This window comes from Mus caroli, unplaced genomic scaffold (genome assembly GCF_978045245.1).
Source record: "Mus caroli unplaced genomic scaffold, Mus_caroli_1 scaffold_20, whole genome shotgun sequence".
In the NCBI taxonomy this organism is placed as follows: Eukaryota; Metazoa; Chordata; class Mammalia; order Rodentia; family Muridae; genus Mus; species Mus caroli.
In genome coordinates this window covers 17,425,975-17,441,365 of record NW_028227275.1, presented here as the reverse complement: position 1 = coordinate 17,441,365, position 15,391 = coordinate 17,425,975, and the positions used below count along the sequence as shown (strand labels likewise).

Here is a 15,391-nt window from a genome sequence, read left to right as displayed (position 1 = left end):
GCTAGCCTCAAACTCAGAAATCCACCTGCCTCTGACTCTGCTTCCCAAGTGCTGGGAGCAATGGTGTCAGCCATCACTACCCAGCAACACTTGACTTCTAAAAGTCAGAAGGGCCTGGACAGATGTTCTACAAATTCTAAGAGATCCTACAGATCCTAGCCCAGACTACTGTATGCGGCAAAACGTTCAATCACAATAGATGTAGAAACACTTTCCAAAACCAAAGACAAGCAGTGATATCCATAAACACAATCCTCCAGAAGGTCCCAGATGGAAACCTTCAACCTGAAGAGGTTAATCCCACCCAAGAAAACACAAGGAATACACAATCTCAGGCCAGCAAAACAAAGGGGGAAGAAAACACACAAGAACAAAATAACAGGAATCAACAAACACTGCGCACTGGTAACTCTCAACACCAGTGGTCTCAATTCCCCAATAAAAAAGGCCCAGACTAACAGAATGAATGCAAAGCCAGGATCTAGCCTTCTGCAGCAGCCAAGAAACACACCTCAACATCAAGGGCAAGCATCACCACTGGGTAAAAGGATGGAGAGAGATTCCAAGCAAATGGACCTAGGTGTAGCCGTTTTATAGCTGACAAAAATTGACTCCAAACGAAAACTAATCAGAAGAGCTAGGGAAGGGCCCTGCATGCTGAAAGAAAAATCCAATGAGAGGACACTGCGATTCTTAACACCTGTGCACCAAACACAAGGACACTCAAGTTCACAAAAGGGAGAAACACCACTACAGCTTAAATCACGTACCGACACTCACACTCAGACAGTGGGAGATGTCAATATCCAACTCTCAGCAATGGACAGGACATCCCAACAAACACTGAACAGAGAAATACTGGAGCTCACTTACGTTATAAGCCAAATGAACCAAAGAGACATCTACAGAACATTTCACCCAAACACAAAAGAATATGCCTCGTTTTTAGCACATCACGGAGCTTTCTCCTAAACTGAGCACATATTCAGACATAAAGCAGGTGTCAACAGTTGCAAGAACGTTGAAACGATATCCCGCACCTTATCTGACCACCATGGATCGAAGCTGGATGTCAGCCTCCACAGAAACAACAGAAAGCTTTACTAACTGAGAGGAACTACTCTCCACTGGATGAGAAATGGGTCAAGACGGGAAACTAAGAAAGAAACGCTATCTAGAATGGAATGAAACCGAAAACACAGCCTACCTGAACTCAGGGACACAATGAAGGTGTTAGTTCTAAGAGGCAGAATCATAGCGCTAAGTGCCTACATTAAAAAAATAAAATCATACTCAGAAAGAACAGATGTCAAGAAATAATTAAACTCAGGTCTAAAATGGATAAAATAGAAATGACAACAAAACAAACAAACGAAGAATCAATAAAAACCAGAGAATCAGTAAGACTGACAAGGACTTGCTCATCCAGATGGACTCAGGCAGAGGGAGAGCATCCAACTTAACAAAATTAGACGTGAACAAGAGGCATAACAACAGACACCGAGGAAACTCAGAGAATCATAAGGACATACTTGAAAAAACCTGAATGTCACCAAAACAAAAATCTGGGGGAAAAAAAAAGGATAATTTTCTTGAAACATATCACTTACCAAAGTCAACCTAAGATCACACACGCAATTTCAAAAGACCAACACGCTCTAGTGAAATAGAAAGCAGCAGTCTATAAGTCTCCCAACCAAGATGAGCCCAGGGCCATATGATTTTAGTGCAGAATTCTACCAGACTTCCAAAGACGAGTTAATGCCAACACTCCCGCAAATTATTCCACAAGATACAAACAGAATAAACATTGCCCTAATTTGTCCTATACATCTAGTTCCTCTGATATCTAAACCTGATAAAGATCCAACAAAGAGAATTACAGACTAATTTCCCTTATGAACACAGATGCAAACATTCTCAATAAAATACTTGCAGATAGACTCCAAGAACACATCAAAAAGATCATCGACCATGATCAAGTAAGCTTCATTCCGGAAATGCAAGGATGGAGCAACGTATGTCAACTGATAAAAGTAATCGACCATGCAAACGAACTGCAAGACAAAAACCACACGGTCATCTCACCAGATGGAGAAAAGGCCTTTGACAAAACCCAACACCCCTTCATGATACAAATCCTGGAGAGATTAGGCATACGGGGACATACCTCGACATAATAAAGGCAGTTTGTATCAAGCCCGCCGCCAACATCAACTTAAATGGAGAGAAACTCAAAGCAATTCTGCTGAAATCTGGAACAAGACAGCGTTGCCCACTCTCTCCATACCCACTTAATATAGTGCTTGAGATCTTAACTAGAGCAATAAAACAATGGGAAGAGATCAACAGGATACAAATAGAAAGAGAAGTCAAAGTATCTTTATATGCAGATGTTATGACAGATACATAAATGACACTAAAAATTCCACTGGGAAACTCCTACAACTGATAAATAGTTTCAGTGAAGTGGCAGAATATAAAATTAACTCACAAAAATCAGTAGCCTTCGTATATACAAATAACAAGCAGACTGAGAAGAAACTCATGAAACACCATCCTTCACAAGGGTCTCAAAAAATAGAAAATATTTTGGGGTAATTCTAACCAAGCAAGTGAAAGACTTATAAGACTAAAACCTTTAAGACATTGAAGACAGAAATGGAAGAAGATAACAGGAGATGGAAAGATTCCCCATGCTCATGACCAGTAGGATTAACATAGTAAAGATGTCCACCCCACCACTCTACAGATTCAACACAATCCCCATCAAATTCTAACATAATTCTTTACAGATCCTGAAAGGTCAATTTTCAACTAAAACAATCAGCTAGAACTTCTGGTTGTATCACCATTCCCAATTTCAAGTAGTACTACAGAGCTTTAAAAATAAAAACATCATAGTATTGGCACAAAACCAGACACGTGATCAATGGAATCAAATTGAAGACCCAGACATATATCCACACATCAAGGACTCCTGATTTTTGATAAAGAAGCCAGAAATACACACTGGAAAAGAGACAGCATTTTCAACCAAAGATGCTGGTCCAATGAAGACTGCAGAGAGATCCACACTTCTCATCCTGTATAAAACTCAACTCCAAATGGATCAAAGACTTCAACATGAGAGCAGAAACACGGATCTGAGAGAAGAGAAAGTGGGGGATAGACTTGAACTCTGGCACAAGAGAAGACGTTCTGAACTGAGTACCATTATCGCAGGCACTAAACAATTAATAAATGGGACTTCAAGAAACAGAGATGCTTCTGCACAGCAGAGGACACCATCGTTAAGACAGAGCTGCAGCCTACAGAATGGGAAAATATATTTTCCAACTACACATCTGATAAAGGGCTGACATCCAAAATATATACAGAACTCAGGAAACTGGGTATGAAGAAAACAAAAAACCCAATTTAAAAACAGGGGACAGACAAAACAGAATTCTCAAAAGAGGAAACTCAAATGGCTGAGACGCACTTAAAGAGATGTTCAACATCCTTAGCCATCAGGGAAATGCAAATCAAAACCACTTTGGGATTTCATCTTATGCCAGTCAGAATGTCAATACCCATAAAACAAATGACAGCTCACACAGGCGAGAGTGTGGGGTGAGGGGGACACACCCACTGCTGGTGGGAACGTAAACTCATTGTCATTATGGAAATCACTGTGGCAGTTCCTCAGAAAGGTGGACATAGATCCCGCTATGCCAGTCTGGGGCACACACACAGAGGACGCTTCATCCTACCACAGGACATGTCCACTGCTGCTCTATTCATAACAGCCAGAGACGGGAAACAACCCGGATGTCAACCAATGCATGAGTGGATAAGGAAAATGTGGTTCCCTACACAGTGGAATATTACTCTGCTGTTTAAAAAGAAAATGAAATCATGAAATTCACAGGTGAATGGATGGAACTAGAAAAACATCCTGAGTGAGGTAAGCCAGACCCAGAAAGACAAGTATGGGGTTTGCGTATATGTGGATATTAGCTGTCAAGTCAGATAAACAAGCTCAACGTGGAGAACCACAGAAGTCAGGTGGAGGGGATGGGACTGGGGAGGGGGACAGATCTTCCTGGGAAGGGGAATAGAATAGAAAAGTTATGGATAGAGCTCGGGGGTGGGAGGGTTAGTGGAAGGGGATAATGGGATGGGCTGGGATGGGAAGATCAAACATGGAGGGAAAGGAGGAACAAGGGAGGGAAGGCTAAAACTAAGGGTCATTTGAGGAGTCATACACAAACCTAATACAGTATAAGCTTCCTAAACTATGTATGTATAATGAAGGCAATCGGAATGAAGTCACCAAATGACAGGGAAAACAGAGCCCCAGCTGGACATCTCTCATTACCAAATGAAGCTTCAGTCCTGGGAAGGGGTTGCATTTATTTGCGTTGTTGGCCAAAGGCGTCCCATGGGATCCTCTAAACAACCCAGGCTGTTGAAAAGGCTCTCTACAAACTGGTGGCAAGACCTTATGTTGAAAATAACATCTACACAGCTCACTGAGCATGGGGGGCGGGGGGTGTCGGGCTGCTGCCTGTGTTCTTGGAAGGTCCCCTGCATGCTACCAAGAGAGAAACCTAAGCACCGACCCAGCTACAAACCCTCTGGCCCCTGGTCTCCTGCACGAAAGACACCCTTGCACAATGGTAGCACAAAGCTTGTGAGAGTAACCAACCAGTATTTGACCTACGGCCCACTCCATGAGTTAGAACCCATACCTGCTGCTCCTTGGGTGACCAAGAACCAAGACTAGACAGACAGCCAGGGATTTAGGGGAAAAATCTAATGCTACTCTTCTACAAAAGGAACATGGCAATCAAATGACACCTAATGACATTCTGCCATACTCATAGATCAGTGCCTTGCTCAGCCGCCATCAGAGACACTTCCTCATGCAGCAGGTGGGAACAAATGGAGACCCACAGCTAGACATTATGCAGAGTGAGAGACCTCTGATCCAGCCCTGACCCTCCCCTCAAGGATCAGGGACCCTGAGGAAGAGGAGGTGGGAAGAGAAAAAGGAAAACAAGGCGCTTGAAACAGGACCGGAGCACACATGAGCTCACAGAGATGGAGGCAGTGTGCCTCACTGTGAATCAGGTCCCGAGAGCTACATGGGGTCTGTACTAGAACCCTAAAGAAGTGCACACACGGCCCGTCCCTCACCCAGAAGCTATCCCCAGATGATGACCACGGACAAATGGAAACTAGTTCTCTCCCAAAGAGTCTCAGCAGTGGATGCCAACAGAGAGCTAAGTAGCATCTTTGGAGGGTCCTAGTCTTATAACGTCAGGAAAGGGCTTTTAAAAAAAATAACTTTAATTTTTGGTTTTACTTTTTAGTTGTTTATTCTTTTTAATTAATTAATTAATTAATTTTTGGTGTTTTGAGACAAGGTTTCTGTCCTGGAATTTGCTCTGTAGACCAGGCTGGCCCCAAACTTACAGAGGTCTGCCTGCCTCTGCCTCCCACTGCTAAGATTAAAGGCATGTACCGCGACTGCTGGCTTCATTATTGTTGTTATTAATATTATTTTAAGCCCTACAGATTTTGCATTTTTATGGGATTCCTGAATGTGCAAACAAGTATTTCTCTTTATCTCAGTTTCTTGTGACTTTTCTTTTTGTCTGTTTTATCCGATTTTGATTTGTCTGGTTTTATTTTATTTTTATCCCTTATGGTGTCTATTGTTTTCTAATAAAGACAGAAAGGGTGGATTCAGATGGGAGGGGAGGGAGGGAAGAAGAACCAGAAGGGGAAGACAGAGGGAAAACCATAATCAGAATATATCATATAGGAAAAAAAAAATCTATTTTCAATAAAGAAAAATAAAGTGCTTATCTTTTAGAATGTGCTAACTAGTGAATAACTCAATAAAATAATAATAATAAGTACCCGGTGGAAAGCCTTCATTTCAGCCCAGACTGCTTTCATTAAACAATGTCCTGGGTGAGCAAGTAAATGGCAGAAGACTGTCCTTAACTACGGCGACACTCACCCGAATATGCTGGAGGTAGAGGGACAGGTCTCGGATAAAAGATTTAATCAATCTCTCCTGCATCCGGAAGTTCTTTTCTGTCTCTTCAAATACTTCATCTTTTAGCTGTTCAAGAGGAGGAGTGCTTTTAGAGACTCCGGCCTTCCGCTCAGCAGACCTCCCACCCAAACAGTAAACCTGCAGCTTCCCTGAATCACACCGAGCTGAGTTTGGAACCTGCCTCTGTGACTCTGAATTCTCAAACACATGTGGACCTGCCTACTTCCAAACTGAGCTCACAGCCCCGTGTCCTGGCAGGGCTGCTACCTTCTGCATTCCTGCCACTGTCCCATCGCCCACCAGGTCCTTCCCTTGTCCTTGCTCCAGCCTGGTGGCCCCTCCCCCACCCCCCTCTTCAAAGGGTCAGATGAACTTTCACCGGCTGTTTAACAACAGTGTGACAGTGTTCAGAAACAAAGTGCGGGGCCGTGGCAAGTGAGTCCCTTCTGCCATGTGCCTTCTGTGCTGTTACCATCTGTATGTGGCACACAGGATGACCTGTGGAGACTTCCAGGTCTGCTATCTCCAAGCTGCGGTTCAAATTGCTCAGTCTCCTACTTTCATGGTTTCCTCTTTGTAGCATCAGGCATCCATTTAGATGATCTTTTAAATCCCTTGGAGATTAATATGTCTGCATTGTGGATCAGGTTCCCCAAACAGATCATAAGCGTCTTAGAGGTATGAAGACCACAGTAACTTTTGTATGCTGTCCCAGCTCGCCTCTTAATTTGCCTCTGTGCAGATTATACGCAGCTTGGCTGCAGGGCCCTGTCTCCACTAACGGGCAAAACCAGAGGAGGCACCAAGAAGGGTCCCATGCCAACCCCTGCCAACATCTGCCCTGGGGGGCCCTGGAGAGCTGTCAAAGACAGGCTGGGCCTGCCAGCAAGGGGCTCACCTGTGGAGCGAAGCCAGTGAGATGTTTGAGGTGGCTGCTAACGCGGCTGGACTTCTTGATGATGGAGTGGATGTTCAGCTTGGAGATCTTTTCCATCAGGCTATCTTCATCTCCTTTGCGGTACTTAAGCACTAAGATGCAAGCCAAGGCCTCCGGTCAAGACTGCCCCTCCCCCACGCCCAAGCTCAATGAGCCTAACAACCCAGGAGGCTTCTCTAAAACGGAACCAAAAGGGACGTTAACCCAAACAGCAACGAGTGCTTGTCCTCAGTAACTTATAACTGAACCAAGGATTAGTGTGAAGAACCAGTCGGTACAGAGGCATGGCTCCCCCGGCAGAGAGAGACTGGCAGCCGGGGAAGGGGCTGAGGATAGGAGGAAAGGCAGCAGAGCCAGAAGGCTGGGGTCTGGGGATGTCTGAGTTCGATGCTCAGGTCTGTCACTAATCAAGACTTGGCTTTATAAAAGCCCCTTCACCTCTCCGAGCTTACTACTTTGAGTCACCTAAGGCTAGCATACGATGGCTGTGTATAAAATGAGATATTTATGTACAACGCTCTCACACAGTACAGCCAGTGCCATACTTTGAGCATATTCGCAGAAAACTCTGGAGACTGCAGTCGGTGGGAATGGTGACGTGGAGCAGAAAGGACACCCTGCCACTGTGGAAGAGGACATTATGTCAGGAGGCCAAACCTAAAGGAAGGGCCCCCATGGCAGAGAGCTCCAAAAGCCACAGCGCCACTCCTTACTGTGGTGACATGACAGAGGCAGAGGCAGGCAGTGTTGGTTTCCTGTAGACTCCAGCCCAGTGCACAAGAGTAGGGAGAAGGCCAGGCTGCCGCTCTACAGGACCTGCCTCGGTGCAACCTCCAAGCTCTGCCTGCTGAGCGTTCACTCAGTGAGAGATGGCGCAGGAGAGCAATCCAGCTCACTCTATGGGGTAGTGAGTGGGCACCTGTTAGCTGGCTGCCCAGGGCTGGGGGGAGATGAGGGGCTCACAGCAGAGAGCAGGTCACCGAGCATAGGTGGTGATAAGGGGAAGAACTTGCGGGTATCACGGCCCAGTCCACCTACACACCTTCCACAGATGCGTTTTCTGCCCCACTGCTTACTACTTAGCCATCCCTGCCTTGTGTCCAACTGTGCAGAGTGATGCTTGGTATCACTGCCCCATCTCTCACCCCGGCCCCATCATACCAGGCCCTGCCTGGTCTAGCTTTTGGGAAGTAATTCTTCAGCCAGGAAACCTCCTTTACAGCAACTGTGCCTTTCTTACCCAGATCCTTCCGACGCTTATACTCATTAATGTTAACATTGATCTCCTTGACGGCGAGGACCGCGTTGGTTAAAGGCACTTTATCCGGGTGGGATTCTGGGGTGGAATTCAGCAACTCCATCAGCAGCAGCGGGTAACGCATTATTCTCTGTACGGGCTTGATGAGGAAGGAGCCCAGGTTGATGTAATTGGTGCATCCCCTGGAAAAGCAAGCAGAAGAGGACTCCAGTCATCGGCCAACGCCAAGGCATCTCTGGACATCACCCAATATCCCTAAAGACAGCTTGGTCTTTGACTCTACATCTCGGTTACATTCATTCAACAAATAACAGTCCTGTACCGCGCAGTAACGGCTGTGCCCTGAGACATTTGATGTTGGGTGACAACGCTCTACTGATCCCACAGAATGCACTACACACAGTGAGGCAGCCACGGTGACCCCAGGGGTATTAGCTTTGAGAACCACTGTCACAGAGGTGGCCAACCACTGACTGAGAAGTTGCTCTGTGGCGTGTGGCTGTATTTCCTGGGCACCTGATAATTATTAAGCACTGTTATAGGTGCTCAACGGCAACCAAAAGATACCCTTGTGGTGGGAAGAAAACAAGCAGTAAGCAAATTAAGTACAGAGTGGCACTTGGTATTGGTAAATCTATGAAGAAAATGGCAAAGTAGGCCTAGATTTCTGTCTATAAAGAAATGAAAGCAGCCTTCTAAGGGCTAGGAGAAATTCACCAACTAAACGGTGTGTGCACCCGGCACCAGGCGGAGGGACTTACCATTCGTGGTACAGGCTCCTGCAGGGTGGAAGCGTGAGGGAGGGAAAGAAAGAGTGCATTAGAGACAGTGTCATCTTCTCACCGTTATCACAACAAGCCCACTGCACAGACAAAAGCCACATGGGACAGAAGAAAACTGTGGACACCAATTAGAGAGCGAGCCACCATCTTCCTGGCTGCTTCGTACCTAAAAATAGCTGACTCAGTTTGAGACAATATGGTTCCTTCCCTCCTTCCTTCCAACAAGGTCTCACTATACAGTGTGGGCTGGCCTGAAACTCACTGTGTAGACTATGTTGGACTTGAACTCACTGCAGTCCTGCCTCAGCCTCCCGGTGCTGAAACTAGAAGCACGTGTCACACTACCCCTGGCTTACTCTACAAGGGACACAATTGGGAAGTCACCTAAGATTTTCATTACAGAATGGAAATGAGCAAGCACAGGACACATAATAATGAATCCCTTATGCGTAAAGTGATGTTGGCAGATATCACAGGAAGACATAAACACGGGGGACATCTGTGGGAGCCAGGCAGCGGGGAGACCATCCCATCTCCTACTTGAGATCTGCCAGGTAGTCCTGAAGGTGCTTCTGGGTCTTCTCGTCCTTCTCGTACATTTCCAGCAGGGAGATGGCTTCATCGTGGTTCTGGCAGTAGACCCTGTACGTTCCCTCAAGCTCGTCTCGGTGGTCAAGAAACACGGGTCCTTTGGAGCACACACAAACATACATTAATGTCAGCACTACTCGCGGTATCCTAAATACAGAGTATATCAACAAATGGTATGGCCATTCAAGTCCGCCTGCTACAGGAAACAATAAGACAAGCCATCAAATTAATAAATACCCCTGCGATAGCGTAAACTATAAATTACTCAAGCCACGAGCGAGAGGACTGTCACCCAGGTATTTCTTTTTTAGAACATGGATTTACAAACTCTGCCTTGACACAGCTTCCAGCCCTCTTTGTGAAGGCAGAGGATAGCATTCTGCAAACACGCTCCAAGTCGTCATGTGACCAGACCACATGACCCTCTTGTTCTCTACTCTCCAGGAACACAGCCACAAGAGGAAGAAATCCCTCCAGAGCAGTGGTTTCTAACTCTGTGGTAACACAAGGGTACAATGATCTACTATACAACTTTAATCTGCTATACAATGGTGCTTTGCTTCTTTTGGGATTTGAAAAAAAATTATTTTAACTCATGTTTGGCTGCATGTATGTATGTGCACCATGTGTGTGCCTGGTGCCCACGGATGTCAAAAGAGGGCATTGGATCATCTGAAACTGGAGTTATAGACAGTTGTGAGTCACCATGTAGATGCTGGGAACCAAATCCATGTCCTCTCTACAGAAGCAAGTTCTGCCTGCCCCCCCCCCTCCCCCGAGCTGCCACTCCAGGCAGCCCCTCGCGTGCACTCTCTGCGTGTGCTTTGGGTAACAGGATGCAAAAATGAGCTTAGCCATCCCCACATGTTCACTGTGACAGAGGTGAGCAACTAGATGCAGCATTTATGTCTGGCTGAGTGGAATCGAAACTAAAGGTCCATGAAACAGTCTGACGTGACATGAACGGATGCCAGTGACATCATCTCAGGTTACTGTTTCCCTACGGTCACACTTAAAGTGAATGCTAAATCTCAGCTGGAAATAAATGAATGAGGAAGTGAATATATAACCTTTTCTATCCAGATTCATGACTATAAACAATCTATTCATAGGCTAACTTGGTTTACAGCCAGTCAGGCATAGCACTGACCCCTAAGTAAGTTTCTACACAATGGTTTATTAATTTTATTTATGTGTGTGCATCTTCTGGTTCTGACAAAGGACAGAAGACGACATCAGATCCCCTGGAGCTGGAGTTACAGGCAGTTGTAACCCATCTCGCATGAATGCTAGGAGCTGAACAGCGGGTGTTCTTTCTTCAACTCTCTGCCTTATTAGAAGTATTCTTTCCTTCACCCCTTCTCTGTGGAATTTGCTAATTCACAACACTTTAACTTACCTTTCATAACCTCCTGGACCCTCCCCTCATGGGATGCTCAATCTCTTGTCCACTTATTACCTCCTGAGGACTTGGCCTTGAGGCCATCTTGAAGGCCGGCCTTGAGGCCATCTGCTGATGGAGCTGCTATGCTCTCACGCTCCTGGCCCGCTTCCACATCACTAACACCATCTCTGCCCCTCTTCGTAAGGCTAAACCTCCTGCCTGCATCTGAGCTTTTCTGTTCCTAAGGCCATAGACGACTTTCCCATAACACCTTCAGCATATCTGAGCCCACCATCTAACTTCTTGTTTGACTTAAAGGATGAAAGGAAGAACTACACTGGAACACAGGCGCTACCGTGCAGATGGGGGCTGGGCTACTCTAAGTCCCCACTGGGCTGATGTAGCTCCTAGACTAACAGTAGCTGAGGTGTCCACTCAAGCACCTTGTAGGACCAACACCTGGCACTAACAGTATGCCATCCTCACCTGGAAAGTTCTAGGAGACAAAAACACCTCACATCAGAATCAACCCTCATAAACCTTAAAGCAACCCCCCCCCCCCTTGCAAGAACTTAAACTCTCCAGTTCACGAAAGGCACGCTCACTGCCCTCACTGGGACACAGCCAAGAAGGGGAAGACTCCCCACAGTCTGAGACGATGCTGTATGGGCACCCTCTTGACCAGGAGGTCATCTGAGCCCTGTGTCTGTCAGCATCACCCCATGCTCCCACTACCCATCTTCTAAGAGTGCAGCCCCTCAAGTCCCAAACACCTGCTGGTACCTAAGCCAAATCTGACGTAAGTGGGAACAGAATGGGGGCTCACTCTGGTGACACTTGCTAAGCAGGGCCACCCGAGGGCCCAAACATAACCCAAAATGGAAGGAAAATGGCTAATTAATCAGCTAAGTCTCGCTCGATTATTTCCTAATTTCAACCAAGCACCTGCAGGTACGTCAAACGTACTGCATGATCTTACACACCAGCCTTCCTTCGTGTCTTATTGTTGAGTCCAAGCTGGGTCGCCATTGACTCCTGACATGTGTTTCCTCCTCACCTCCAGATGACCAAGGCACCCAGGCTTTGCTTTCTAATTGCTCAACAATAACAGTGCCAAGCCAGCATACGTTGTACTCCGTGTGACTCAGTTTAGCCATAGGAACCTGGGTCCAAATGGCAGGCCTGTGAGTTATGAGCCTGTTACCATGGCCAAACTTCCTCCCCACTGTCTGTTAGACCACCTAAGCTTCGAAGGGGTGTTGGTGGGAATCTCTGAGATCTGGGCAGGCCACCCATGCACTGGTTTCAGCCCACGGCCTTTCCCCCATGCCCTGAGGAAGGCAAGCCTTTGACTCTGCTTTGATGGCCCCTTAGGAATCAGGTGGCCGCATGACCCCACACTCTTTCTAGCAGTCAGTTTAGACTTGGGCATAGCAACTACCACCAGGCAACAAAGAGAAACCAAATGGAGTTCTGGAAAAGGTCCGCAAACTTAAAAGACTTTCTTTTATCTGTTTGAGACAGGGCCTTGCTATGTAATGCTGGCTTGCCTGAAACTCTTTATGTAGACTAGGCTAGCCAGAAGCGGGCTCCAGTCCTCTGCCTCCCAGTGCTAGGACTTCGGGTATGCACCCCATGACCAGCTAAAATGGCATAGGGTCCCCTTTGCTAGATGCTGTTGAGTTTAACGGGGCAGCTGCAACTGTGAAGGGCTTGTCTGTCTCCACTAAAACAGCAGTATCACAGTACGTCCCCATCATGACATCCTGACAGAATATGGCAGAAGGGACAGAGGGCCACGTCTCAGCTCAGGCCGTCCCAGGTGTTCTCCCACGCTTGGTTCCTTCTGGTGACTCTGGACCCATCCATTTTGTGCAGAGTCCACAGAGAGGCTCCCATGACAAGGAAAGGAGCCCGAGACCCAGAAGACAGCAGGCCAGGCCAACAGTCCGGCTCCAGTCCCAAGGGAATACTAAGCTAGGGCCGTTCATCTTAGCCACTTCTAGCCCCAACCCACAGGGCCTGTGAAATGTATGTTTACTGCTCAAAGTTGCTAAGTGTCCACTTCCACGGGGCAATAGGAAATGGATAAGCACCCTAGGTTATAGCAATGATATGAATGTCCTTTGAATATTTTTTATAAATTATCCACAAAAAGATTTAAAATTTTGAAACAGGGTCTCATGTAGATCAGACTGCCCTCAGACTTGCTATGTAGCTTAAGATAACCTTGAACTTTTGATCTTCCTGCCGATACCACCTGTGTCTACAGGTGTGTGCAACATCTTAGCAACAAATACATTGTAAATCACTACTTGGGAGATATATATAGAGAATTGATATATAAGTTTCTTTTTTAAAAAAATACCATTACTATAGTATATTCTGATATTTTCTATTTATCTTATTGAAAAATAATGACTGTGGCCCACTAAGTTGATTACATAACCCTTCTGTCTGAAAACATCATACTGTGTGATACCAACATCAAAGCTGACTGAGGTAAAAGAGAAAACAGGTAAAATGTCATTTCCCTATTATATCACCTCGGAAGGGCCCCCTTCTTCCACCACACCTGGGACCAAACAATCGCATGAGCTCATACCTACAGCATCGCTGATTTCCAAGGCCGCCAACAATTGCTTTGAGACTTTAATCACTGTTTGCATATTTCCAAAAAGTCCTTCAAAATCAATGTTTGGTACCTGAGCGAGAGGAACAGAGCGTCAAGATGCAGGGAGATGAAGTTAATGACATCACTCACATTAGGAACATTTCTCCAAGGTCATCTGCTTAACTTCTGCCTTGTTTCTATAACAAAGGCATCCCGAACCATCTCTAGTGTCATCCTTTGCCCCTAAGTTGTAGTCTGGCTCCAGAGTGTCCCCCTAGAGTTCACGCGTTAAAGACCTGGGGGTTACCAGGAGGTGGTTCTTTCAGCAGATGGGGACAACTTGGAGGAACGGACGTCACTGAGGAGCTAGCTGAGGCCCCGCCCCTTCTCACTCTGCTTCCGGGATGCCAGGATGGAGCTGCCGCACTGCGATTCGCAGCGCCACAGGTTCAAAAGCAACAGCGCCAACCAACCACAGGCCAAAACCTGAAACTGTGCCAAGGTAAGTCTGTCCCCGTTTTCTGTGGTTCTTTATTCCCTCATCACTGAGCCGCTCAGTCTGTAATTATGGTACTGCAGTAGAAGACAGCCTCGTTCCAACCCCAACACTTCAGGTGTAAAGGGTCGGGCTGCCTCTCATCTCCTACCTGTGCCTGCTGCAGGGGCACCATGACCCTCTCAATGCACATCTCCAGATCCCGGATGTAGTCTTTCTCCGTCTGCAAAAGCTCAGCCACCACCTTGGCTCTCTTCTCCAGCATCCTCTGCTCTGGCTTTTCAGTGGACACAGACCCAGAGGGGGCTGCCAGGGATGAAGACTGGGAAGAGAGGAGCGTCATGTCTGGAAGGGGAAGGAGGATGGTCAGGAGCTGTGTGAAAGGACGACTCTCCAGCACTTAGAACCAGGAAGCAGTGTTCTAGCCCCCCCCCACCCCCGGGGGGCTTTCCCGACTGAGGACAGCTACTGTAAACACTGGCGGGGAGCTCTGCAAACTCTCTCCGCAGGGATATCCTCCCAAGTATGCAGGATCCTTTTCATCTTGTCCTGGAAAGAAGCCTGACCACCTAACAATGCACGGCCTGCTAGCTCTCTGTAAAGTCGAAAGGAAGACCAGCCTTATCGAGAACTAATTTTATTTAATCAGATATAAAACCCTCTCTATAAGCTCTGCAGCAAAGCTACCAAGCTGGGGAGTGAGGACATTGATACAGCGTGTTAGGAATATTAATCTGGGGCAGTGGGATGGCTCGACCTGTAAATCCACTTGCTGCTAAGCCTGAGGACCGGAGTTTCTTCCCTGGGACCCACAGGGTAGAAGGGAGAGACCTGACTCCCTTACGTTGTCTTCAGAACTCTGCATGCTTGCTACTGTGGCACATGCTTGCCACACACATGCACACACAAAGAACATAAATAAATGTGATAAAAATGTTTTAAGCATTATGAGAAAATTACAGGCAGAACAACTTAATATTAAAAAAAAAAAAAGAAATATTATGAGAAACACATAACAGTGCCAACTTGGGGGGAGGGGGCTCTCTGGGAGCCTGAAGGACAGCCCGGTCTAGAGAGCAAGTTCCAGTCTACCCAGGGCTAGCCATAGCGGGACGTTTCCTGAAGAAGAAAAACAATTCTTCCCATTAGCACTTAGAGCTCCTGGCACTTGGATGCACAGAAGAAGGCACATGAAGAAATGAGAAAACGTTTGCTCATTTAAGAAACTGAAATGAAAACAAACAGAAGATGGCCGTGGAGTGGTCTCCGCCCAG

The 15,391-nt window shown here is 46.5% G+C and overlaps 1 protein-coding gene across 3 annotated transcripts in view; it reads right to left on the bottom strand.

Annotated features, from left to right (window-relative positions):
* The window catches only part of Dnmbp (dynamin binding protein), a 96,028-nt gene that overhangs the window by 13,816 nt on the left and 66,821 nt on the right, over nucleotides 1-15,391 (bottom strand). For all 3 annotated transcript variants that reach the window (XM_021151805.3, XM_021151806.3, XM_085834151.1), the window contains 7 exons: nucleotides 14,269-14,462; nucleotides 13,613-13,712; nucleotides 9,573-9,720; nucleotides 9,012-9,029; nucleotides 8,233-8,432; nucleotides 6,954-7,084; nucleotides 6,017-6,121 (listed from right to left, as the gene is read on the bottom strand). In XM_021151805.3, the coding sequence (XP_021007464.1) occupies nucleotides 6,017-6,121; nucleotides 6,954-7,084; nucleotides 8,233-8,432; nucleotides 9,012-9,029; nucleotides 9,573-9,720; nucleotides 13,613-13,712; nucleotides 14,269-14,462 (896 nt within the window). The remainder of the gene's footprint in view (nucleotides 1-6,016; nucleotides 6,122-6,953; nucleotides 7,085-8,232; nucleotides 8,433-9,011; nucleotides 9,030-9,572; nucleotides 9,721-13,612; nucleotides 13,713-14,268; nucleotides 14,463-15,391) is intronic.